The sequence below is a fragment of the Epinephelus lanceolatus genome, chromosome 21 (genome assembly GCF_041903045.1).
Source record: "Epinephelus lanceolatus isolate andai-2023 chromosome 21, ASM4190304v1, whole genome shotgun sequence".
Taxonomy (NCBI): Eukaryota; Metazoa; Chordata; class Actinopteri; order Perciformes; family Serranidae; genus Epinephelus; species Epinephelus lanceolatus.
The window spans coordinates 26,673,873-26,700,791 of record NC_135754.1 but is presented as its reverse complement, the minus strand read 5'-3'; the positions used below and the strand labels follow the sequence as shown (position 1 = coordinate 26,700,791).

Below are 26,919 nucleotides of genomic sequence, written 5' to 3'. Positions count from 1 at the left end.
ATCGTCATTTTTATATATTTTTTCAGTGGAAAATAAAATGCAAAAAGTACCATTCAGACTTTTTTTTTGCATATCATCATGCAGCCCTACTTCAGAAAGGCTCTTAGTAGAGACAAAGTCAAAAGACAACAGATTGTGAAACTACTGAAATGCTAATTGAAGTGTAGTAGCTGTTACCATTCTGTGTGAGCTTGGTGGAGCAGACCAGGGTGGAGATCTGGAAGGAGTCCTTGCTGATGGTACAGTTGCCCAGGTTCTGGGTGTTTTTCCCGGTGGTGGTGTAGCCCTTCTCCTCCAGCTCCAGCTTTGTGGCGGGAAGGTTCAGGTACAGAGAAGAGTCCTCCAGCTTCTTTGCTTCTGCCTGGTTTTCCACAAATAGGAAATTAGAATTTACAATTTAGAGCTGAGGTCTTCTTAGGCAGCTTATTTTGCAGAATAACAGAAATCCATGTGTGCTGTTCATTTTGTAATGAAATGGTAAGTTTTCCTGCCAGTTGTTGCATGTGTAACTCTTTGACAGACATTTGACAGTAACCAAACCGGGCAAATGTTCCCACATTAACTTTTTAATTAACATAAATGGGCAGAGTAACGCAAGGGTATCATTATACAGGGGATTTTAATTGGAAAGTAATTTCATTTCACTGAGTGGGTTGATGCCTAGCTACCATACAATTCTCCATACAAGGCAGTGAAACTATTATAACAGTAGCTACTAATAAGCCAGTTTTTCACCTTGAACTCATCCCAGCTGTGGTCACGTGGGGCGGCCTGGCAGGTAGGCAGCTCCTAACAAACATTCCAGAACACCACACACTGACTTCTAACTGTGTTATGGCCTATATCACATTTACCTTGTACACGATGAGATCATGCTCGCCGTCCCTCAGGGTCGTCCCATCATACCTCATCAACTTCACGAAAGACAAGGCGAATATCTTCTCTGACTTGTCTTTGGCTGCAGGAGGACGAAAAAAGAAACACATGACAACATGACATTGTTGTTTATATTTGAAAGTGACTGCGTGTTCATACTTTATTTTTCTATTGATATACAAAAGCCTACTCATGCTTGTTGTGTATATTTGCAAAGTAATACACAAATAATACACAGTACGTGTTTAAATGTAACGTGTGCATCTTCAGGAAATCAAAGACAACACCAGAGCTGGCTCCATTGTAATAAACCAGGCTACAAGGCTGGCTTTACAACAAGTCATTAACAAACTAACAGACAAACCAGATAATCCCAAATGTAAATCTCGGCACTACAGGCCCTGAGTCATCTCCCGAGTTGGCACAAGAATTTACTGCTCCCCTCTGATGTCAGTGTTGATGCTGTGACTGTATCTGTGCATGAGCAGTTTATTTATTTTCTACTTTATTAAGAGTAATTATGCATGACTGTTAATGAATTGTGCAAGGCAAACAGCAAGTGGGAGGTTCAGTGACAAAAACATTTAATCACAAGCTGATATATCCACCATGTGAATATTAATTTGTTAAATGTGTGTGTTTTTAAAAATCTAGTGGTGAGGTTGCAGAACTGAAACCTCTCCTGTGTATCAAGCGTGAAGGAGAACTACGGTGGCCAATACAGAAACACAAATGGCCTTATCTGGAGACAGTGTTTGATTTGTCCATTCTGGGCTACTGTAGAACAACATGGTGGACCCGCTCCGCATAGATAGAAATGGCTCATTTTAAGGTAACAAACACACAACGATTCCCAATAAATAGTTAATAACATTTTATTACTCACTTTTATTACTGAATGTTTGGATTAAGCTATCATGCGTGCCCACTTCCTGTTAGTATATGAATAAACACTTGCACTTGATCTCAGGGCTGCAGCTGTGAACAGTTTGTGTACTCCTGCTATGCTGGAGAAAAGATGCTCATTGCTTGTGTGTATGTGCACACACAAGCATGTGTGACTGTATGGAGTTGCTGAGGGGAAGCGCTGCATAAACAAGCGGGAGAGTTATGACTTTGTCCTGTAACCAAGCAGTTTGGATAGGGCCACATATATCATCATTGTGGATCAACAAGCTCAAATTTACGTGCAGGGGAGACGTGATTCATTGAAGTATCTTGTGCATTCTATCTGCATAAATCCCCTCATTGGTTTGCTGCCTGCAGCCTCGCCGGTGAATAATTGCTGGGCAGGCTTGAGAGGAACCAGTGGAGGAAAAACACTGTACGCATGCCACCCAGTTGAGAAAAAATGTTTAAGTGACTTCCTCGGGAGAGCAGCAACTCTGCATTTGGGGAAAAAAGGTCACTTTCAGGACGCAGTTACTTTTTTTCAGCCAATCAAAGTTGTGTGGAAGTTCTGCAGACTTCCACCTCTAAGGTGGGCTGTCACTTCAGATTTATGTTGAGTGTACTATGCCACATTTTAAAGTCTACCCTCTACCCCACTCACCAGGTAGTGGCATAATGACAGATGAAACAGAAGTGAAAAGATGGCGGGGATCTCTTACAGCCGTGGCGGCATCCGTGATAGCAGCCATCAGTCTGATGAGGCCTGACAATGTTAGAGTGCTAGTCTGATGCACTGTGTTAAGAGCTGACCTGATTCTGAACCAGGGGGCTGAGATACTGAGCAAATGAGCTCCAGTAGTGGCCTTGATGAGCAGCTCTGTCACTCTGTGTTTCCACTAAAAGTTCAGTACTAGCTAGGAGCAGTGGAGGAAGCAGGAAGGACACAAGCACATGATGGCACAGGCGGACAACTGAAAGGACTTCATCTGACAGACCATCTCTGTTCTGCTTTTCTTCCAAAACTCCACAAGTAGAGAGAATGATGTTTCCTTACTACAAACAAGCAGGCTTTGCCAATAGAATTACACTTTAAAGGAGCAGTGTGTAAGATTTAGGGGAATTTCATGGCATGTAGGAGTGAGGATTGCAGATTGTAACCAGCTGACACTTCTCCTGGTTAAGATTCCTTCAGTGTTCATTGCTCAGGTTTTTACCAGGAGCCAGATTATCAGCAGAGGTCTCCTCCTCTCCAAGGCAAACAGACACAGTGATTTAAACTGGTAATAACACTAAATAAAGTAGTTTTAAATTACATGTTAGCATTTCTCTGATGCTATTCAGCATGGCAGAGACAGGCCACTAGCCCAGCACCTGCTTATGTATGCTCATCTATTTGCTCTGATAACTACAGATCAAGACGTTCAGGACGTTTTTCTCATTGCGAAGGGGCTGCTAACTACGGTGGCCGACACAAAAACACCAATTGCCGTATCTACAGTCAGTGTTTGGCTTCCATTCTGAGCTACTATCGAAACATGGCGATGCAACATGCCAGACTCCACGGACAAGAACCAGCTCCTTATGCGCACAACAATACCTACTTTTAGGTAATTACACACTAAAGTAAACATAATCAGTTATTATATTTGCCAACATATCCCTGTAAATCCTACACTCTGGAACTTTAAGCTACTGTAAGGTACCGGTAAGTGACGTGATCACATTTGATTTTCTGATTACTTTTAACACTCTTCATGACCTCTCTCACAGCTATACCTCTGAACTTTAAGTACTGTACGCACCAACACGTACTTTGAGATCCTCGGGTATAGGGCTTTTGTCCATGCCAGAGACCGGGCTGAAAACTAAAGGTGACACAGCATTTGCAGTCAGGGCCCCGAGGATCTAGAACGATCTGCCCGAGGTAAGCAGGCCAGCTGAGTCAGCGATTACTTTTATCGGAGAGCTTTTTCCTGATTTTATTTGAGCTTTAATTTCCGTTCAACTGTGTTTTATTTCCCCAGATTTTATACACCACATTGTTTTTTTATCTGTTTTATTTTAAAACCTGTTGATTTTATCATTGCCTATTTTATGTTGCTGCCTTGTAAAGCACTTCGTAACACCATTTATGAAAGGTGCTCTATAAAGATTTTTATTCCTATATGTATTATTGCTGTGATATTCTGCCTTACAAAGATTAATATCACAAAGTAACTGATTACAGAATAGGTAATGAGTGTGTTCAAAGGCACACTAGTACCCTTGGTATGGTCAGGATTTGGAGTGTCCCTGTGATCAAAAGCAAAATCCAGCAGAGTGGCAAATGCAACAGATTCTACAGCATTTGCAGGCAGACAAAAATCCAAAAGGATAACTCAGTCACAACAGAAGTGACAGAAAATGGCTTGACGCCTGCACAGATGAAGACAATCACAAACTTGGATACAGTTAGATTCATGTGTACAAGAATATGAATGACCAGGTGTCTCTTTGAAGGGGTACAAGTGTAAACACACTCACTGGCAGGGAAATACACCACACACAAACCCATATAATCCAGCCAATACCCCCTTTTCAACACATCTCCCTATTGTCAATTGTCAGTGACAAGTTAAAGTTTGGCAGCATCAGCATGCCCCTCCAGTCCCAGAGTCACTTGAGGTGAGCCAGTTTCTAAAGCAACCATTGCAGCAAGATAACGGCAAGCCACAGAGTTTCAAAGGCATGCCTCGTAACAGCATTAGTCCCCGCAGAAGCACAGTCCCAAGCATGACAAGAAGGCTCTCCAAGTGGATTATAAGCCAGCACTGAGCTTTGAGTCCTGGCCGTTTCCTCCAAACCACCTGCCTGCAGGTGAGAAGCAAACAGAGCTGAAGGTTTTAGGGACTAGAGGCTGACAGCAGCTGCAGACTGCTTTGCAAGGGAAAAGGTATACTTTCCCATGCTGATATCCTCCCAATTCTTGTCTTCTGTGCCATATGAATTGATCGTTCAATACATATACACCTGTCATGGCTCCCATTACCCCACCAAAATCATTTTCCCAGCACCACTCCTGCTGCTGGAGGGATGGCCTCGCCATGTGGCAGGCAGATGGGATGGCACTGCTGCCAGTACCAGGCTTCCCTGCCCTCTACACCCCCAAAATTAGAAAGGATGTTAAAAAACAGAAGGACATACACCACTGGCTGCATTCAGCTACACGCTGGTCCCAATGAACAAACGAGTCCCCTCAGGCATTTTTCACATCCCAGCTGTAGTGTCTGACACTTCATGATGCTGCTTTGTGCAGGGGCAGCCTAATACCTCTGATTAATGTGACAAAGGGTGGGCTTCAAAGTATTTATCACTGTGCAACACATCTGCTTGGATTGGATATCTTCCATTACATTTTGCTGCAGATAGATTAGTGGCCAATTGTGCAGCTGGTCATCAGCAAAACTGATTATTCACACGCTGACATTTGTACTCACAGTCCTGCGATGAGCGATGGCGAAAGGTGAAACGCAAGTGGCTCCGGTTCACGTCTTCAATAGGGATGGCAACCTGAGACAGAAAGGGACCGTGTGAGAAATGGTACCAATGCACACATACTAAAAAACACAGTTATGAAAACACCATGAGCAGAATAAGCCCCAAATGCTAGATTTTTTACACTGTATAGAAATTAATTTAAACAGGTAGCATGTCACAGGGCATTTCTGCTGCCACCACATTAAATCTACCGCATGGTTTAATATTCACCACCGTCTTTCTAAGCTTCAAAGACAAATATCCACCAGACACCACAGTCTTCATGCTACAGACTACCTGTGTTGTGATGAATAATGATTTTGGGGATTATATCAAAGGGTGGTTTGCAGTCAGGGTGGAAAATAATGACTAAAATATTATTCGGGGCAACAAAGAAGAAACAGTACATAAGGAGAGAGCTGCACCTTTATTGTTTCAAACCAGCGTGGCTGCTTCACTTGGTAGTAGATGACAGACTTGTACTCATTGATCCCGTCATCTCCAGCTCCAGGGAAGATCACATTCTAGATACAAGGAAAGAAAACACACAGATCAAACCACATGACTGGTTATTTAGTTAAACTGGCAGAAGCTGTAAGTTCATTCAAAACGGCAAAATCCTGATGGTTGAGCCATTATTGCTCTGTCAAAACATTAGCACACTCGCGGCATGTGGAAAATTGACTACCACTTATTTCATAAAATGTAGTCCCTGGGGCAGAAAGCAGAATGGCCTTTAAAAGTCTGGATGCACTTTATGCATGCACACCTGCCTGTTGGCTGCCAATCTCATGACAGCATTGTGGAAATAAGAAATAAATTAGAAATTAATTATTTAAGAAGGAGGGGCAGTGGCTCCCATGCAGGGAGAAATGGAGGGAAGCCAGGCACAGGGAAGAAGACCAGCTGGTGCTGATGGATCCAGCCATGTAAACTGGTCTTCTTGGTGGGTCCCCTGAGTTTCAACAACAGGTCAGGGTGCGTATGTAAAATACTAGGTGCCCCCTAGGGGATTTGGCACGAGGGCTGGAGTGACAGCGGATGGCACGCATGCCTTGTTTTCTATCAATCTGGGCTCAGCCAGCCTTCCCCTTTCCTCCCACTACTCCAGCTGACTCTCTGAGCTGGTGCTGCTAAAATACTCCGACACTAATGGCTTCTGACAACCAGCAATTATGAGGAATAACAGGCCCCGTCTCCCCCAGCCATGCTGAGCAGATCTGGGGGGCAGGTGCCAGCTCTAGCAACTCTTCCCTTTCCACTAAAAGTCCAGGATTCATGACAGCCTCAGATTTTCGGAGGGACGGGGGGGGTGGGGGGTGGGGTGGCTGAAGTCTAGCCGTAGGTGAGGGGGGCTTTGTAGGGAGTGTTCCAATATGTCAAGGTGAAAAGAAGTCACAGTCCAGCCTCTTTCTACACAACATCACAAATCCTTCTTCAGACAGGAGATGGATGACAAAATCCAGAGGCAGGAGGAGACCAGAGAGACAGGAAGAGAAAGGACAGAGAATAATGGTGGAGAGAAGACGGCTGAGACAGAGGCAGAAACATCCAGAGAGAAAGCCACAAACATTAAAACTTGCAAAGTAAACCTATTATAAAACTTTTAACTCCATTTTGCTATTTTCGACTGCCTCATGAATGGAGGCTTCTTTATTTTATTGCATAAATGGATGATAAAAATAAAACTTTTTTTTTTCCTTTTGAGTATAGAAGTTGTTGTGACCTCATCTAAGGTTAGGGTGAATTAGAGAGAAAGTTTCTATTATCAAAGATCATACTGAAACAGCATTAGACATTAAAGTGACAGCGTCTTTCTCTCATCTCAGAGACAGAATTTCCTTCCTGCCAATTACAATCCAGGAAGGAAGAGGGGGAATTTAACCAATTAGCACTGATCCCTGGAGAAATGAACAGATGAGACTGAGCACCTCGGTGAGAAGCTGCAAGACAAGATGTTGAAGGGAGCCCCCGCGCTTCAAGGACAACATGACCATGACACCCATAGATGTGGTCAGTATCACTTGATCACTATCGACGGCTGTCACTGACTCCAATCATTACAGCCAAAAGGCTCTGACAGCCTTGGAAAAGTTAAATGTTTCATTGACACTAGCCCCGTTTACAAAGCAGGAATGTCCCTCCACCTCACTAGTCTGTATGAACGGTACGAACACAAAATGGAGGGCAGAGTTGTCTGGCCTTTAAGTTGGCAGCAGAGGAATTAACGGAGCCAAATCGACGTCTGGGTAAAAAGTGTGAGCCGGCAGGATGGGAAGGGTGTGATGTTTTGAGGGCGTGTTATGTGTCAGCCCACCGTAGGGAAATTGAAAAGGCAGCTAGAAGCAGTTAGCAGCTAACTATGAGAAAAAGAACAGCAACCCACAAACTGGGGAGACAATGAGGTCTGGGAGCTCCTTACTTTTCGAGCAGAGGAACAGATTAACCGCCATGTAACAGGGATGGTAAATGACGGTTATTGCCATGTTATAACACCGTTATTGTTTAGAGGCACTGCCCGACGCACATGTTACATTCCACACTTGACGCCAATGCTGTTGTGTAATGGTGGAGATACACAAAATCTGGCAAAAAAGAACAAGAAGGCATGCAAGAATCCTAAACGGTCCAGCACACCTCCGCCGATGAGGTGCTTGGTTTTAGCTCGACAGTATCCAACATGGCAGCCAGGTCACAAAATTGTTTCTTTACACTAAAATGTAAAACTCCATATTAATATACTGCAGCTACACTAAAATGTGTTTCTTAAAAAAACTGAGGCAAGAAATAGGCAATGCAGTAACAGCATCTACCTTGTTTGACAATTTGAATCTGAGTTTGCATAAAGTTGACGCAACGTTGAAGCAAATTCAGATACGGCAAATGGTCAGTCAACTTGCCATGCTACATTCATCAAGCAACTCCAGCTGGATCTCCTGCTCTCCACAGAAAATGAAGAGGATTTGTCGACCTTACCTATTACCTACCTATTCCTTTTGGGATATGTTTTTTTTTCAGTGCCAAAGCTCAGGTATCACACCGGCATCACACTGAGAAAGCAAGTAAAACCTTTTTGCTGTGCAGTAGGTACAACAAGCTCTTCACACACAACTTGTCTACTATAATAAACACAGTATAGCTGCTTGTAGACACTTAAAATGGACTATAAGACATGGTGGTTTCATTCAGAGTCTACAATATAAATACATTTGCAAACAAGACAGTATATAAATAGTAAACAAATGACAAACATTGAGAAGCATTATCTACTGTTTTTAGCTCATCTTTAAAAACAAGACAGCAATCAGACAACTGAGCACTATCCATGTTGTCAGATACTGTACCATCTGACAGAAGCCAAGACCATCACTGCTTTCTTCCTACTTCAGAACTGCCTTTACAGTATAATCACCACTGATCCTTACACTTCAGCTGCCTGCTGGGCCAAATCACTGACGAAGCCTCTCCATCTAAGACAAATGTGTATAATTGAGGCAGCTAAGGGTAATAGCGCTTTCCTCTAATTGGCTGTTTGCAGGAGGTCTCCCCATGACCACGGATGTGTCATTTCAAATCACTCCTCCATCATCAGTCCTTGTAACTTCCACTCTCACTTCAAGTGCATAGAGTGTGGACTTAATAGCATTAATACCTGTGCAATGTTATAGAATTTAATCAAGAGCCTTACAAGAAATTATCAGGTATACCTGAACTTGCAGGCCAATGAAACTAATGCATGATCACTACAATCTGTGGCCCCATAAAGCACGATAGATAGATACAGACACGTGAGCACACACTCCCACAGACATGCACCTCCTGCTCCACTTCCTCCTACATACTTTCATGGCCAACTACTCTAAACCTCTCATATCCCCCATTGACTGATGGTCTCTGCAGAACAAGAGGTAGAGTCAAGCAGGGGGTGACAATAATTAAACATCAGAGAAAGGGGTCAAAAAGCTTTATTCGGACTTTAGACGCTGATGGGTTGGCACATGATTAAAAAGTAGACAGCACTCAGGAGCGCAAGTCCATGAAACATGCTCCAACTTGCAAACTGGTAGCAACCATAATGATTTATGCTCAGTTGTTGGTGTCTACCTGTTTTGATTTTCTAGAGAATGTCAATGCAATTAATGGTGTTAGGCTATAAACCTAGATGTCAAACTTTCCTATCAATGCCTATAGTATAACTGAAATTAAAAGAATTAATCGCTGACCTCCACCAAAATATAATTAAACGACCTCTGCGTCGAGGGCTGCAAATTTCATCGAAATAAATATGCAACAATTTGAGACAGCTCACTAATAAACAAATAGACAGGGAAGAAAATTCTCCTCCTAACTTCATTAGCAAAAGTAATTATACAAGAAGGGAAATGCTGCTTTCACATCTCTCATCACTTTAAAGTTTTAAACTGTGCTGCTTGTACTGCCTGTCCACACACTTGCGTCTGTACTCTTGACAATGACAAAGGTTGATTCCCGCAGTGGTGAGCCAAATTTTAGGCTAGTCAATCAACCACAAAGCACCAATATTGCATTCTGTCATTTTTTGACGGGTGGCAAAGGCGCACAGTCTGGCCTGTGTATCACACTGCTTTATAGGAGTCCTGGTCAGTTAAGCAGCGTGCTGAGCTGTGTGAGATTAAAGAAAGCCCGGTAAATCACAGACTGTCTGGGAGACCGATTGGCTATAGCACTTGTGTCCTGAATGCTGAGAATGAGCAGGACCTGGGAGAAATACCAAATAAGTAAGTTAACATTCCTCAGCCGTACCTCCAGTTTCTTGCCGTCCTCGTCATAAACAGACATGGTCACTTCGACGTTTTTCGGAGTGGTCTTGCTCCCCTTGTCAAAATCCCCCAGGACCAAAGTCACATAGATGTCATTTCGCACGTCACCTTTGGGAAACAGAAACAAGTGGGTCAGATGGGGAGAATTCCTAACTTTTAAAGGACTACTTCATCTGCAAAATGACCATCTGTGTTTCAATTACTCACTGGGTTTCCTTGAATCCGTAAAGAAAACTTTGTGCTTAACAAAAGCAAAACTATACTAAAACACCTGTTTACAAACTCTCACACTTCTTGAGCCGCATAATCCAAGTCTCATTTATCCAGTCTAATGCTCAGTACTTCCCAAACAGTGCATTTTCTCTAAAAACTTACTATTTACAGGGTTTCCACAGATTTTATCAATGAAATTTAAAACCTTTCAATGAATTTTCCATCATATTTTGCCACATTTCCATGACTTTGTTTGTGTAATTTAACTTAGCAATACATTATTGAAAATGCACTGCTGAGGCATTTTGTTCAACTTTACTGGCTCATTAGACATTCCAGATGCCAACTAGCTACAGACGCCTGTGATGTGATGTGATGTGATGTGATCCTAGCGACGTTTTCAGCTATCATGGAACGCAACACTACATTGTAAATTAGGAACTCAATGCTAGGCATGTTTTTTTAAGGGCATATTTTAAACAAAAGCCAAAACAATAATTCAAAACGTTTCCAAAACATTGTGTTGATTCCAAACAATTTCCAGGTCTAATTTCACAACTTTTCCAGGAATTCCATGACCGCAGGAACCCTGTGTCGAAAACATGTCAGTAAAGACACAAGCATCGCAAAGTAGTGTAAAGTAGTCGCGTGTTTTATATTGTAACGTTTTTAGTGAAAACGCTAAATAAATAAGACTTGGATTACACCGCACGAATTGTGTTTCTCTATAAGTAGTTAGACGTGGCCCCAAGTGACATCATTTCATAAAGAATGTTTCCCTTTTTTGGATTCTTCGTTAACTGTGGAGCAGTGTTGCAGTGGTAGTCGATGTGGTGGGCGTACTACTAGTTAGATGGGTAGGTTACTGAGGAGGAAGTGGGTATACGGTCCTATATATTCCAATGGCTTTTTAGCTGCGAACAGCCAGAAAAACTTGTGGGTATACCTGAGTATACCCCCCACTACACCGCTGCTGTGGAGGCATGCGAGAAAAACAAAGCTAGATGGATTCATCATAACACAGGGTGAGTAACTGATATACAAATGGTCATTATGAGGCTGAAGTATTCTTTCAATGGTCTTTGTGGAGCTCAAGGTTCGATATATATGAATATTACTGCACATCTCATTACATCTTAGCTGGCTTAAGTGGATATTTGGCACCCTATACTTCATGGGTGAATTCAGTCCATTAAATAACTAATGTCTCCATCTAACCTTAATGAAGTATGCTATGTTCTTTTCTCCCTCACCCACACTTTGTAAAAGAGTAGCTCTTGATTCTAAATCACTTTCTGAATGAATGATGTGTCCAGCCGATCAAATTTAAAAAGGAGACTTGCAGGGACAAGCAGTTGAGGTGAAGCTTTTTTTAAAAACTCAACCTGGCATGATGATCTCAGGGAAGCCCATCTTGCGAGCCACAGCTGTTGATCGGTCCACCAGGTGAGGGAAGTCCTTCCTTATCTGATGGATGTCTCCAGGAAGCAGCTTCAGAGTCACCCACAGGCCTGGTGATGAATTCAAGGCAAGGAGGGGAGGGACCGAGATGACGTCAGGAGAAGACAGTGTGAGAGCAAACTGCCCCAGGAAAATACTAAAAAGAGATTTCTTCTTGTGCTTTCCGCTGTCAGTTGTCAGAGTGACATCTAACAGCTCAAGGGCAAGACACTAAATAGATGCTGCCCTCGGGGATATGATCAGGAAAGCATAATAACAGAGGAAACAAGTGTGTGTTTTCCCTGTGCTCGTTTAAAAGTGCAGTATAGTGTGCAGGGTGTGTGTACCTACAAATATCTGGTGACATTGATTACCTTTGGTATTGTAACACAAAAAAAAAAAATCACAGAAGATATTATTCAAGTCTGCTGAGTCCAGATGGTTGATGCCAGTTTAACGTCTACCTACCATACTACCTGTATATATAAGCACATTGTATTCCCTTTGTGGAGGGATGATGTCTTCTTAATCTTTCTAAATGTAACATAAGATAAACAGCACCAATACTGGGGGGGAATAAAAAAGGTAAATGTTTCTCCTTAACAAACAAACAGACACTAACCTACATGAGAAAATTTGAAAGAAAAAAAATATAATTTTCTTTTCCACTGCAAAATTCATGATAATGTCCCCAACGCCCCAGACTTCTTCTTTAGGCACTTTTTATTTTAATAAGAGAATAAGTGACATTTATGGTAGAATATTTAAATTGTGCAGTAATTCCCAGACTTATATAATTGGTCTTGGAAAGACCTGAGAGTGTGAAGCTTGAGAGAAAACGCTGAATAATTCTGAAACAAAAGGCCTTAAGGGGACTTTCATGGGTCATATTTCCTAACAATTTAACACCAGTGGCTGCACTGCAGCCAGCTGCTGCTTCTTTTCTGCAGACACTGCATAGTGTGCCAGCTTCGGCTCTGTAACCACACTCGCTTTTAATATTCTCTCAGGAAAAACAAAGCAGCATCGACACATACCTCTGAACAAGACTGAAAATGACAAAAAGAGGGATCCAATTAAAGCAGTCATCCTGTAGTGCGCCCCTTCACAGGCCACCAAAGTGAGTGGTGGCTGTGAACCCTGAGGCTTTATTCACTTTGACGTTACAGGCCCCATATTGTTATGAGTGACACATCTCTCACTAGCCAAGCTGGAAGCCTTTTGATATGCGAGCGTGACCGAAACAGCTGCTCTCAGTGCTCCGCTGTTCTTCCCAGTGTGGGCCGGAGCAGACCTGACATTTATCCAAGTACATCTTCATAGGGCATGACAATACCATGGAGGCTATCATATTGTCCCCCACCCTCCCAGCACTAATCCCTTAGATTGCTAATGTTATTCTTCTAACCACAGACGTGTCAAATCACTGATAAGATCCAGTCTTTGTAGAAGACTCGCCAGCTTAATTAACAGCTGGATTACTTACATCCTGTAGTCATGGTGATGAGGGCAACTATTTATAGTATGAGCTGTGATTTATAGTGCATGCACTTGACAAAGAATTCTGTTCTTATTAGCAAGATGAACAGTTTCAACCCCCTGCCAGTGAATTGGGGGTAATGGTACTTTGTATGAACAGATCAGAAATGTAGTATGAAAGAAGGTACAGCAAGATGCTGTTAAGGTTAAACTTGGCATGTTTTTAATATGTTTGATATTACCCTCTAACCTCCAAGGGGAACTATGCCAATTTTCACAATTCATACATGTTATTCCTAGTCTAAGACAGTAATAAAAATATTAGAAAACAAGATCAACTGTCTCCCAAATCCAAACACTAGAGTGCTAAAACACAAATTTGCAATGTCATCAAGTATAAAGTCTGGAACTGCTCCATAAACAATGAACTGGGCAAAATGTGAAGATGAACAGCACCAACGGGAGTGTTCCGAGTATACAGATACATTTTCTGTTTCAGAACTGACAACAATACAATAAAATAAAGCTCATTTAGGTATAAAAAAAACTGTGGGTTCACAAAATCAGGCTCCAATTCATTGTCTATGGAGCAGCTCCAGACTTTATACTTGATGACATCATAAGTTTGAGACTTACTACTCTGGTTTCTGGCTTAGAGAGAGAGTAGCTCATGCTCACAAATTCTGATAGAACTTTTCTAGGCAATGGAAATAACATATAGGAATCTAATTTAGGTGGTGTTCCCCTTTAATTACAAGTAAGCTGCCTTTAACTATCAAGCAGTACTGAATATCTGGTGACCTGGTTGACTAAAACCTTGTTTCAACCAAGCGGCCTGGCTGTCAAAAGTTGTGGATGGTACCAACAGAACAGTTCCATCCTGTGCTGTTTATCTGACACCCCTCTAGTGAGGTGCATGGCACACTGATTAGATACTAAAAGGTGGAGCTTCAAAAACTGCAGTCCATTGATTGGTCAGGAGAGAATCAGAACTCTTATCTACAAGGACGCAATGCACAAACCCTTTATTTTTAAATATCCCTTTGATTGCGACAGAGACTGTAAACACTCCAGCCTCTTCTTTTTTGTTTAGAAAATGTCAGGGTGCAGCCCTGTGCATAGACAATCAGTGAGGTGAGGATGTTTCTCTGCTTTGCCCGTGAAGAGGAAATACAGTGAGAGCTGGATGAGGCAGTGAATAACAACAACCCCGCCTACATTTAACAGATGTAGGGTTTAGGTACATGTCTGAATGGGTTATGTGATGACTGTAAAAGTACTGAAAGTGTTTGGTGGAAACGTGGCTTAAGAAAATTTCCAGATCAAAGTTGGATTTCCATCAGGCAGCCTGACTTAGTATGATCATTTAATAACACGAACAAGACACATTTTACTGATTAAAGGCTGACAGTAATGTGTTGAGTTCTCTCCTTGACCGTGGTTCTTGTGTCTGAACCGTGCACTGTACCTTGGCCCTTGTGATTGACCTCTTTGGCGGTGATAACTTTGTTGATGACTGTCTGGAGGAAGTCGTTCTCCCCTGCCACCCTGGGTGAAAAACGGGAGATGTTCAGCTGCTTGTGGCGAATGGCGTCATCCAACGCTAGCCTGCAGTATGCACACGACAGGCAAACACCACAGAGAAGAAGAGAAGGCAGAGAAAGAGGAGGAGGAGCGGGGCAGAGAGGCCACAAAGTGATGGTTGTGAGGAGGGGAGTGGGATGAAAGAGAGACAGGAGAGACAGACAGAGACACACCGAAGAGTGATGCGAGTACCGTGACAGACACAAAGCCGCTTGTTAGCAGTTAACAGTGAGGCAGGATGGGTGATGAAAGAAACACACAGAGAAATCATCGTTTAGGAAATGATGCCCAGTCAGCATTTAGAGCGCCTCTGGAGCGGTGGGAGGCTTGACCTGCCCACGACCTTTAAATGTTTTCAAAGTGGGCAACTGAACACCCAAGGCTGTACCCAATCTGAGGATAACATTCCCACTCTGCTTCAGTGAGGAAGCAAGCTAAAATATAACATCATGTTTTGCTCTCCGTGGGGCTTCAGGTGTAGACAGTACCACACTGATTGAGACGAGTGATGTACAGAGCATAAGAAAGTAGCAGATGTGATCTGGGAAGCACCACATGTGTGGCAGCTGTGAGAGAAATGTGTGCAGTGGGTGGGGGATGCCATCTGCAGTAATAGAGGACTCTAAACAAGCAGAAGAAGTAGAGCATGGAGAAGAAGACAGTGGTGATGTCAGCATGGAGGAAGTGGTAAAGGATCTCTGTCATCAGTGCCTCCGGGCCTTGAATCCAAAACCAATCCAAGCAAGAAGATAGAATAAGACAACACTGTAACACTGAACGACAACAGCAACATGGCAGGTTCTCTCGCAAATTTGCAATGATAACATTTTTAAAAGTATTTGGATCAGATTTTTACAATAGAGCTGGACACAGTGGGATGTTGAGAAAGTATTCAGGACATGGTGGAAATCTGATTTTATGATCTTTATCAACAGTCTTGGTTATTCTTACTTGAAGGAACACTTCATCCCAAAATCAAAAACTACACCTTTTTCCTCTTGCCCGTTGTGCCATTTATCAGAGATTGTTTTGGTGTGTATTATCTTGAATACAGGATCATGATTTCTGCAAAGAGACATTGCTGTTGAGTTTTTCAAATGTATTTTTTGACGCTTTGAGCAGCTGCTCTCAAGCTGAGTGCCATCTAGTTCCATTATACATGAAAGACAGCCAATATCTCCAACACCAGCAACTCAGACCAAAATAATATCCACTGATAAATAGCATGGCAGGTAAGAAGAAAAATATGTTTTTTTGATTTGGGGTTGTACTGTCCTTTTAAGATTAAGGAATTAAAAATACCAGAGTCGACGGTGGCGTCTTCACAATGCTGGTTTTGTCCAACTAACAGCAATGATGTAAAACAGACATAAGCAGCAAGGAGCTGCAATTAAAGAATATTTGGCATTAAATGGCTTAAATGATTAGTAAATTGTTGTCAATTAATTTTTTTGTCGATCAACTGACTGATCACAACGTGAACTTTTGCTACAAATGCATTATCTAAATGCAAGTTGGTTTGATTCCTGACACCATGCCAGACATGAGCTCAACTCAGTCTCAGACTTAATGAGGGAGTGTCTGGGACAAACAAGAACTATTTCAGCAAGATTTCAATCTATCTGGTTTGTTTCTGAGAGCCATTTCCATGTCTGTTTGGATGCCAGGAGTCTGTCCCAATTACATCACTACGTCAAACCACCCCTAAATGCCTCCTTCACTTCCTATCTCTGCTGGCCTTAAAAACGCACGCAGTAATGTGTGGTGGAGCAGCTACCTCAAAACTTCATCAGTTAAAATTTCCCTGGCAAATATTCACAATTGGGACATAAATAACGCCTTGTAGAACCTGTTCTTCTCTTCACACGGGAAGGCTCTAATTTCCATGATTTATGCTCACAGATAAAACCGTTAAGTGAGGTGATCTGCCAGCTAAACTGCCTGAATCTGAAGCCTTTCCAATTATGCAGGAAATCACGTTAAGGAAAAGGTTACTCTGGCTCTGTACGCAGTCCTACGAGAATGGCAGCAGTTAATGAGATTGCCTTAATTGAGTCAGCAGGGAATAGAGGAGCGCTACTGTCTTAAAACCCCCGCTAATCAGGTGTCAAGAATTCAAGACTTTTAAAAAATGAAATTAAATACAATCGCTGCGTTCTGACATACTGTACATACGCAAAATAATGGAAATAAGTGTAAGAGCAGAACTATATCAGCTTTGCCATTTTATGCAACATTATCCCAAGTTTAAAGGAACTCTATGCCCCCTCATGTGTGAATGTGATTTATTTTGTGCTGCTGAACAATCCACTTACGGCTGAAATGGGATAAAGTGCTGCTTGTCCTCATCGTCCATTTTGCCCGTTATGATGTCGGTGACATCCATTACTGTGGAAAAAACAAGGAGAGAGGGTTAAAACATTCTCAAGGCCTGCAGAACATAGCACGGCTGTGAAAGAGCTACAGGTAACCGTGCGGCAAGGTCACATCGGGGGGTGAATGCAGCCAATGATAGCTCTTCGTCAGTGAGCATTAACTAAGGCAGATGCATGGCTACAATGGAATAAGCATGGTTTGTGCCTATCTTAGGTGAAATCAAGTCAATCCTGATTTCTGTGACCTGAATAGAGGTCACACAGTCAGACAAATCTCTGATCTGACAGACACCCAGAATTTCCGGTGGTTTAATTTCTCAGCTTGCTCCAGAGATGCACACATATACTCCAGGACCCTGTCATGTCATCACTGGGTGTGGTTACACCTTTGAACACACCCAACCGCCAGGCGTGAAACTTTGAACCAGGGAGGGCAGCAAATCACTTCTTTCCAGTCTGGTGTCATATAAGGCTGAACCCAAATGCCCACCCTTCACTTTGCCAAGTGAGCACTCGCAGACTTTTATTTTATGTACTGTGACGTGTTCACTGTCATCACGTAAAGTCTGTGAGGGTGCAAGACTGCAAGCTGTTAATAGACAGGCCTCAAGCACAACTAAAATAATGCAAACAGTGATTGCTGTCGCCATATTCCTCACACAAGTTAATGAATATTGTCAGCTCATCTGTCCCTACAATTGTCACTAACGGATTATATTATTTATTCAATTAACATAAATGTATTATGCAGTATTACTTATTAAAATTGAAAGATGTTCCTTTGTTGTTTGTCAGCCTTTTTCCTTAACCTACATATTACACTGTGCAGCTTTTATAGGGTAGGCTGCAATAATTAAAATGCCTTTCAATTACCCATGTAGCCTACAGTTGTAAATATTTCTGTATCATGATGTGGTTGAACATTCAATTAGTGCTTTAATAGATTAAGTGTACACAATGTCACATCTGTATCACAAATAACTATGGGTAATGAATCTTTAAAGTCTGGGAAAGCCTTCACTCCAAGTGGACTCTGTGGAAGTCTGCAGAAAGTTCGCTTGAGGCCCCTTGAGGACTTGTGGAGTTGGACAGACCTCAGCACTCGTAGACTTTCCTAGAACGCATCCGCAAAGCTGGCGATTCTGCAAGTGCAGTAAAGCCTCACTCTCTAAATTGCTTTACATTTTCTAGCAACAGTCACAGCAGAGTACAGAACTGGGCCTGATAGTGTAATACCAAACAAAATGGGCTGACATAACACTGCTAGAATAATGAACCCAGTGTTTCCAAACACACAAAGCATTAACACTTCTGCTATTTGCAGAGTGTGCACATTCGCTGGTCAAATTTGACCACAGCTGAACTGTGACCAGCAGAGCCGGACACCAAAACAGGAAACACATTCTCACACCTATCTCAAATTGAAGTGAATGAGAGAAGGAGCACATTTTCACCCTTACTCTATCACCCTAAAGGCCAGAGGACAACCATATAAAGCCCGTTAAATCTGTGTCTCAAAAGAAGCTAATCTCAAACATCACGCTGTGTACCAGACCAATGATGATGATATCTAAAGATAAGCTGTCATAAATTAGGGTGTCATTTACCTTCCCTTCAAGCAGCAGTGGGAAAGAGACACTGAAAGAGGGGTATAATTTTCTCTGTTGGAGAACTGTGGGCAAAACATCTACATAAAAAAAAAAAAAAACATCTAGTTTACGATATGCCTGGCACCTTGCCAGCAGGAGATAAATCAAACTTGTCTCCGATCTGATCTCACTCACATGGGGATATTTGAGCAGAGCCTCGGCTACAACGCTCTGAGATAATCAGTGTTTTTAAAAGGTGACCTCCGACTACAGTAACAGCACTCATGCCTCGCGGCTTTTTTTAGAACAACAGGGTTATCACTGAGTCTCTGTGTAGTCTGCTTTACCTGCCACTCCAAAGGGTCGTCTCAGTCCTGACGTCAGCTTCTTGGTGTTGTTGTCTCGTAGCTCCATGCGCCCCACTCTGACAATCTGACACACAAAGCTGATCTTCTCTCTCTTCAGATCTTCACTGCCTAAGTCCTGAGGAGGGAAGAAAAGTTATGAAAAAACTGCTGATGCTGTTGCCTTAGAGTTGATAACAATGACTTATACTTTAGGTAGACAAATCCAAAACTATTACAATCAGATTGTACATTTACCCCTGGAAAATTAAGTTAGATTTAAAGCACTTTTGTCAGGCAACAGTATGCTAGGGTGCACCACGACGACTGATGGATTAATTCCGCCCTCTTAGGTGAAGATGAGTTTGTGTTAGGGTAAACTTTTCACCACAAATTGCCTCAGCTACATCTGTGATTGTGTCCACAGATTCATTTCCTGTGGGCAAAACCTTCCAAAACTAGCAAAGTGCTCCCAGTGGGTGCACACTGACCTCTCCGCCCTTGGGCTTCCATTAGATAGAGGTGACTGCCTTGGTAAATACATACAGCGAGGCAAGCTCTTTCTGAGAGAGCTTAACAAATACAGGCTCTGCAAACAGGCTCCCACATGCCTCATAACATGGCTGAATAAACAGTGGACTACCACGGGCGAGCGTGCGCACACACACAAACACGGGGACACGCATACAAGCAAACACACTCACTGTGAAGACGGCCCGCAGATTATGAAGCTGGTCTATGTCTTTCACCAGACCTGAACTTGACCATTTCACCAGGTAGTTTTCACTGTGAGGGAGAGAAGACAGAAAAAAAGCATGACGTTATGAGCGTTATTAGAAGTGTAACAATCCACGGATCGGATTTTTCGATTCAGTGATCAACAATGCAATATCATCGATGCAAAGTGAAAACATTGATCCATATCATCATCTTTAAGATACACCTTTATTTTGAAATTCCCCTGGTGTGTCTGAGTCACCGTCAAAAGGCACCCGGCAGATAGTGGCAAGCAGCAAAGAAAAAGGTGAAGAGGATATTAACTCCTCAGAAGTACATCGGCAGAGTGGAAATATTTTGGATTCCAGAGAAAATACAGGTCAACAGACAAAGCACATCACATGCTGTGAGCAAATAGTGATGTCACATGATAAAACACTGAGGAAACACAACAAACTTGGTCAGGCATCTCACTCTGCTAACTTGTTGCTCTCACTACAGCAACATTAGCTGCTGCTTAACTGACAAAAACGTGTATGCTGGTTGAAATTTAACCATGCTGTTCTTGTCAGGAGATGCAATGACCTAAACTGACAATGAGTAGTAATAATACATGAACTTTGTTAAGCTATGAGTAGAGGAAAAGTCTGTTAGCGGTTAGGCTAAAATATGCATTGTAAAATAGCTTAAGCTAATAATGGCGACTAGGACAAAATCTCATATTGATCACAGGCCCCTGAATTGAACTGACTCGAAATCCTATCATGGCAGTCTTTGTGATATTGGCAAATACTGTGTGATTGTCCAAAGAAGCAATACAATATCATATTGTGATTAAAGTAGTGATTTACACCCCTAGTCAATATCACCCGTCTCAGCACTTTCTCAGAATTACATAGAAACATCTATGACAGCGAATTAAGGCAATCAGTTGGGTTGCATTAACTAGAATTTCCTTCAAAGCTGAGGAAGCCTGAATGTTAATCCAGACACCGATCCGCTTGGGAAACAAAATACATGACTGCAATGGATGCAAGAGAAAACATTCCACAGTTGAGCTGCTCTACTTGTGATAATTTGCTGTCACAATCCTAAAACAATAGCAAATCCCTGGGAAGCAGGTTGCACTTGTTCTGGTCACGTTCCTGCATGGTGTGTGTGTGTGTGTGTGTGTGTGTGTGTGTGTGTGTGTGTGTTGTCAGTGTGTGAGAGTGCTTCCAAATGTCTGTCAGTGTTCTGGAAAATATGTCTCAGTCTCGAACATCAAAAGCCATCTAGACATATTATCTGGTCCATAAAGGGCATTAGTTTCAGCGCTATACATATGAAGGGCACATCTAAACTCATCACCACTTGATTTAGAAACACCGACCGTATTTGACCGTGAGTTGTCACGATTGCTATGAAAAGAATCTTCGCTGTCTGAGCTACAGTCAAATACAGAGCAAGGGTGTACAGTTCAGACTGCGGCTCCAGGCACGAGAACATCATCTTTACAGTTTCCCACTAGCAACAGACAGAAACTTGGAATTCAATTACCAGTGCAACAATAGAGGTAAAATGTAAAACTGAAATGCTGCAAGGAGCCAAAAAAATCCCAGTGCTTAATCAGAGCTGGGTTTGAGAATGTGAGTGAGCGAGTAAAGCAAAGAAAGAGAGTGAGAGATAAGTGAATATGCACCCATGGGTTTACCTGATGAACTTGGACTCCACTGGGTCGTAGAGTGACATGAGCACCTCTGCGTCCTCGCCGATCTTACACACCACATTTTTTAGAGTCACAAAGAGGGCAAACGCTGGTGTGGAGGCAAACTTTGCTTGCCTGGTCAGATCAATATTCTGCTTCTGAGACTGTCGGAGGAAAACAGAGATATTGCATTCAATACTGGGCATTCTTCCACAGTTTGCTGTCACAAGCAAGTAGACCTCAGGCCTGTGAAGTTTAAACAATAAGCCCAGGAAGGGATCCAAGGATTTCTAGGACAACACTAGAGTGTGAAGAAAGAGATACTGTGATGTACTTAAAAACTGTACACCAGATTATTGAATGTCAGCCACTGCCTCGGTCTTTCTGAACATTTTACAAATTAAGAAGCAAGATTTAACAACATCTATAAATCCATAAGAATTCAGCATAATATATTCTGTCCCCACTGGAATAAAAAGCCTTAACATTCCCTTGATCTCCAGAACGGCATCTGCAGTAAAAGGTGGACGGATTGCATGATTCCTTGGACGCCCTTCAAAAATATGCTGGGGCCACATCATTAATATTTATCACGTCGACCTGGACACTTTCTTATTGCCCATGCATATGCAATAAAGACCTCTGGATGAGAAGGTCACGTAAGATGAGACCACATAACTGCAGGGCACTTAGCGTCTGACACTCCTACATACTGCCAGCTGACATTCAGGTGAGGGATGCCACTGAGTAAAATAGACAGGGAATCTGGCTGCGTTCCTGACTTTCTGAGGAAGCAGTCGAGTGTACTAGCAGTGGCCCCATTTTCCACACCGCTGTGTTGAAATTGTGCAAATGCCACAACTCCATTTTAGGGTGAACTGCAGGGGTTCTGTGATTTATGTGCGTTTTCTTACATTGTAATGCACTTTGTCCATTTGTTTGATAACTGAAATAGCCTGTGCTGCTGTTACTTGACAGGAGCCAGTCAAGACGTTATTTGTCTAAAGCAAAATAGCACAACACTCTCTCCATAGTTTACAGAATCATATAAATGGCTAAAGCAAACCCTCTTCATTCACAGCTTTAGAGGCAGTGGGATGAACTAGTCTTGCGTGTCCAGATCTATCTCCACAGTGCTGTGTCAGTGCTGGAGAAAAGTCTGGAGGTACACATTATCATTCTGCTATAGGGGAAAAATGCTCTAGGTTATTATTATTTCTTTGAACCAATCACAGTCGTCTTGGGTGGCACTAAGACCAGGATACAGTGATCCTCGTCTTGCAAAATAGTGTCTAGGGGGGGAACTTGTTTTGGTGGAACATTTGAACATTTGTCGACTTTGTGATACAACTTTTACTGACAAAAAAGACAAACATAATATGATAATCGGTGCCTTAGCCCTGATTATACTTAGATGTGTTACAGCACAGACCATTTGCTAGCTGTATGTGGCTGTTGCAGAACATTATAAAGGCGATATCATACAGGCTCAGGGTAAGTGGAACAGATTGGCACATTTGTGAAGTAATTTTCACTGGCACATGCCGCTGCCGGGGTAAAAAGATGTGGCAAATTAATTCTGACTGGCTGTATCAAAAAACGGATCGACATCAGGCATGAGAGTTCTCTGAGACGGAATCTAGACTCTTCTGAAGTGCGTTTGCGTGTCGCTTTATTCGTTGTAGATTTTTACAACCATTCACCGGAAGAACAAAGTAGGCATGCTTTATTCTTTGTCTTAACTTGCCATTTTCAGTGTGTGGGTTGTTAGCTTGAAGGGTTGTTGTTGTTTCCTGTAGCAAAATGGATCTGATAACACGCAGAAAGAGGAGGGTGGGGAGAATGCCAGCCTAAATAGCCACAGTCTACACCCTGTGAGTCAGACTACACGTAAATGAAAATACAAAGCACAGCAAATTTGTAGGTTTTGCAGGTTGGACAAATTGAAATTTTGACCTGTTGCTGGTTCCACGCAAAAATTTAAGGGATTGCCAAAATAAGTATAATTTATCGTCTTTGAGACTTAAAAAATCTGCTCCAAATCTCACAAAAGTGTATCCAACAGTTGAGATATTTCAGTGTTGACCAACCAACCCACATTACCATCCCTAGAGCCACTGCTAGCAATAGCTATAAAGTTTTTTATTATTGTGCCTAAGGATGGAGCAGACACTACTGTGGAAGAGGGCAGTCTCAAATGAAGACAAATGAGGGGTCATCTCAAACAATTATCTGGTATGAAGAGCAGTGTTAACCCTTCTACCCTGCCCTGGTTTTGTTTTCCTAATGCAGACACTGTAACTGCACCTGTTTGACTCTTGACTGAGACTTAATGAGCCAGGGAGAACAAGATCGAAGTGTAACTACATTCAGATCAAACTGTGCACCATGTTCATTCACACCGTAACTAATATGCTTTTACTTATAGTTGATTTTATAACTGGAAAATGACGTCCAAAAGGCATGACCGGGTCCTCTCTATCTTTACCTTCTCCTCTTGAATCCGATCCTCTATCTGTTTGGACGCTGCCTCGTGTGCTCTGAACAGGCTGACGGTGCTGGTGAGCTCTGGATCCAGGATGTTTCCATCTTTGTCTCTGACCACCAGATCGAGATCCAAGTACCTTGTATAAGAATAGAGAGTTAAGGAGTGCCAGAGCCCGCCAAGATGAACATACAATAGTATACAGTAAGAGATGTGTGGTGACATTTGTGAAAGAGAAAACAGTACACATGAAGTGTACGCTGTCATTCCCTTTGCCTCATTTTCACCTTGTATAACATTCCCTTCACTGTTTCTTTCAAAGCTCCCCCTCTTTGTCAACTCTTAATTCTATGGAGGAATTCAGCACAGACAACAGCATGCTGCCGAACATGCAGTCAATGTATTTCATCAACTCATCACTCCCTGCTTCTGCAGAGGCAAAAGCCATTTCTCTATCTGGCCAAAGGTTTAAAGTTTCATCACAGGAGGAGAATGAAGCTTCACAATTTTCATTTTCAACCGATTTTCTAGGTCCACTGCAGACACAGCAGGAGCTGTCATTTCATGATGGAATACAGTACGGTTTGCTGAAGCTAAATCCCCCCAGTTTGTCCTCAAGCTAAGTGATGACCTGTCATTTTCTATTGACTGACACTGCTGACCTATTCCAACAAGACTCATTTTTCCGGATAGATATGAGGATAAAGGGATATGAGCTGTGGGGAGGGGAGGACGAGGCTGAAAGCCTCTAAAGACTAGATCCTCACTTGTTGCCGTAGTCTATCTTGGAGGTGACTTTTTGTTTGAGCTCGGTGAGCTCGTCCTGTGGAAGGGTGCCGGACAGGATCTGGGAACGCCATTCGATGAGGTCGTAGATCATATCACGGACAGAGTTGAACATCTCGCGTTTGTCCCCCTGGCAGTAGAAACAGACGGGTGAACATGTGTACAGCTTAGATACAAAAGGACATTTAGAGCGTCCAAGTGCTCTTGTGTCTGAACTGTTGACTGGTAAAAGAGGTCTTGTTCACACTGGCAGGTCAGACATCTCATTAGCAAAAGGTACATGACAGTGTAGGTAAACAAAGCTTTTAATTATTGAGAGCGAGTGGAATTACATTAGGTCACATTCAACAACATATTTTGTGAGAAGAAAAGCCCACCCACAAAGACCCGGGCCAATACTAAATTTTTTAGGAAAAACTATAAATAAAATATGTCATATTAGCGTTTTTTATCTGTCAAAATATGCATAAATGAACACTTTATAAACTTAAAAATGAAACATAACAAAACCTTACGATTAATTCTATCATTTTCAATAGAAACGGTCAATAAAAAAACAAATACAATGAAATATATTTAACTGAAATTAAGAAAAACAAAGGTCAAATACACATAAAATTTTGGTCAACAAGATATTAACATACATTTTTTTCAGTGTATGGCAACACGTAAGCTAATACTGACATCTGTAATGGGCTAATATACTGTAGAAAAGTGATGCACAGATACACGCCGACAATTTTCTATTTCACAATGAAATAAATTGATTTACCAGATTTCAGGTCCAGATTTCTCCTCAGTCGTCAGTTTAAGGTCCACACAATTTCATAAATTCAGTGTCACAGTTGTGTTTGGCCATGATGTTGAGCTTGTTTGCTGTCAAGTAGCTGTCCATTAATCACTGCGTTTACGGCAGGAAACAGCACTTCAAAATGAAAGCTCTGTGCCTGAAATTCACTGTACTTCAAAATAAGGAGTGCTCTTTACAAACTTGACATGACTGTGAGTCACTTGCAGCCCATTCAGAATAGACCTGCAACCAGTCTCTGAACCACGACCCACCAGCTGGCAACCACTGCACTATAGTATATTTCTGAAAACCTTTGAGGTGAGAAATATTTATTTTTTATTTGATCAGTGCTGCCTAGTTTGACAGTTTGACCACAGTTAACAGGCAGTGATTGATATGATTGACAGCTGCCCTCACTGAAAATGCCCTGTGATTGGCCAAAGTCTCCCGTCATGGGCTAAAAGTCTTAAAAGCAGAGCCAAGCAGAGATGCAGAAGTCTAGTGTACACACAGTCCACTTGAATTACAATATGCTCAAAGTTTATTATGGGATTTTTGTCCAACGACGCCAAAATTAAACTGCCTGCCCACGCTTTAACTGGCCCCTCGCCTCCAGTCATTTGGCAAAAGTGGCCCCCAGGCAACGCAAGGTGAGTATCTCTGCTGTATAAGCTCAATCATCTCATAAGCCTGTCTTTGCCCTCTGTCTTCCATACATTTCATTATCTCCCCCAAAAGCATATCTGACATGAATGTGTATGTATGTGTGTGTGTGCATTTCCACTGGGGGTCGGACAGGCTTGCTTACCACATACAAGTCCCTCCATATTGTAGCCCATTCCCGCAGCGTGGTGGTAACCTCCTGAACCAGGGGCAGCTCAGTGGGAATGACTGTCTCCTTTTGCCTGCAGTGACAGTGAACGAATTTCATACAGTGATTCAGTGTCCTCTCTGCCCTTTCCGCCCCACATGGAGACACAGTCAGTACTAAACATGTTGCCTGTTATCTAAGTATACTGGGGGTTTTTTATCCTTCAGTTATAATTCAATGGAAAACCAAATATCTGTTCCTCAAGGTTCTCAGTTGAATTCCATGACTTTGAAGTTTGGGGTTTATCTTTGTTTTGAGCGTGCTGTGCAAGTGAAATCAAAGAAGACAGATCAAAACAAAACAGTGCCACAAGTTGTACAACAACAAACCCACATGTCACATCATATCAAGAGCAGACCTCTTTGCTGACACTATCGCAGAGGCTGTCTACATACAAGTTGAATTTTATCTCGCCAACAAGCTTCTCAGTGGGTCAGAAAATAAGACGGGAGAACAAACTTTTCATCTTTTCATCTA

The 26,919-nt window shown here is 42.3% G+C and overlaps 1 protein-coding gene across 3 annotated transcripts in view; it reads right to left on the bottom strand.

Annotated features, from left to right (window-relative positions):
- dock1 (dedicator of cytokinesis 1) overlaps positions 1–26,919 on the bottom strand; it is a 273,627-nt gene that overhangs the window by 208,108 nt on the left and 38,600 nt on the right. For 2 of the 3 annotated variants that reach the window (XM_033610905.2, XM_033610904.2), the window contains exons 5-18: positions 26,380–26,476; positions 24,763–24,911; positions 23,999–24,134; positions 21,517–21,674; positions 19,811–19,892; positions 19,110–19,245; positions 17,114–17,186; positions 14,683–14,822; positions 11,681–11,806; positions 10,066–10,190; positions 5,709–5,807; positions 5,244–5,316; positions 855–958; positions 178–361 (exon numbers count right to left, since the gene is read on the bottom strand). In XM_033610905.2, coding sequence (XP_033466796.2) covers positions 178–361; positions 855–958; positions 5,244–5,316; positions 5,709–5,807; positions 10,066–10,190; positions 11,681–11,806; positions 14,683–14,822; positions 17,114–17,186; positions 19,110–19,245; positions 19,811–19,892; positions 21,517–21,674; positions 23,999–24,134; positions 24,763–24,911; positions 26,380–26,476 — 1,682 coding nt within the window. The remainder of the gene's footprint in view (positions 1–177; positions 362–854; positions 959–5,243; positions 5,317–5,708; positions 5,808–10,065; positions 10,191–11,680; positions 11,807–14,682; positions 14,823–17,113; positions 17,187–19,109; positions 19,246–19,810; positions 19,893–21,516; positions 21,675–23,998; positions 24,135–24,762; positions 24,912–26,379; positions 26,477–26,919) is intronic. The other variant, XM_078163716.1, reaches the window with a different exon arrangement.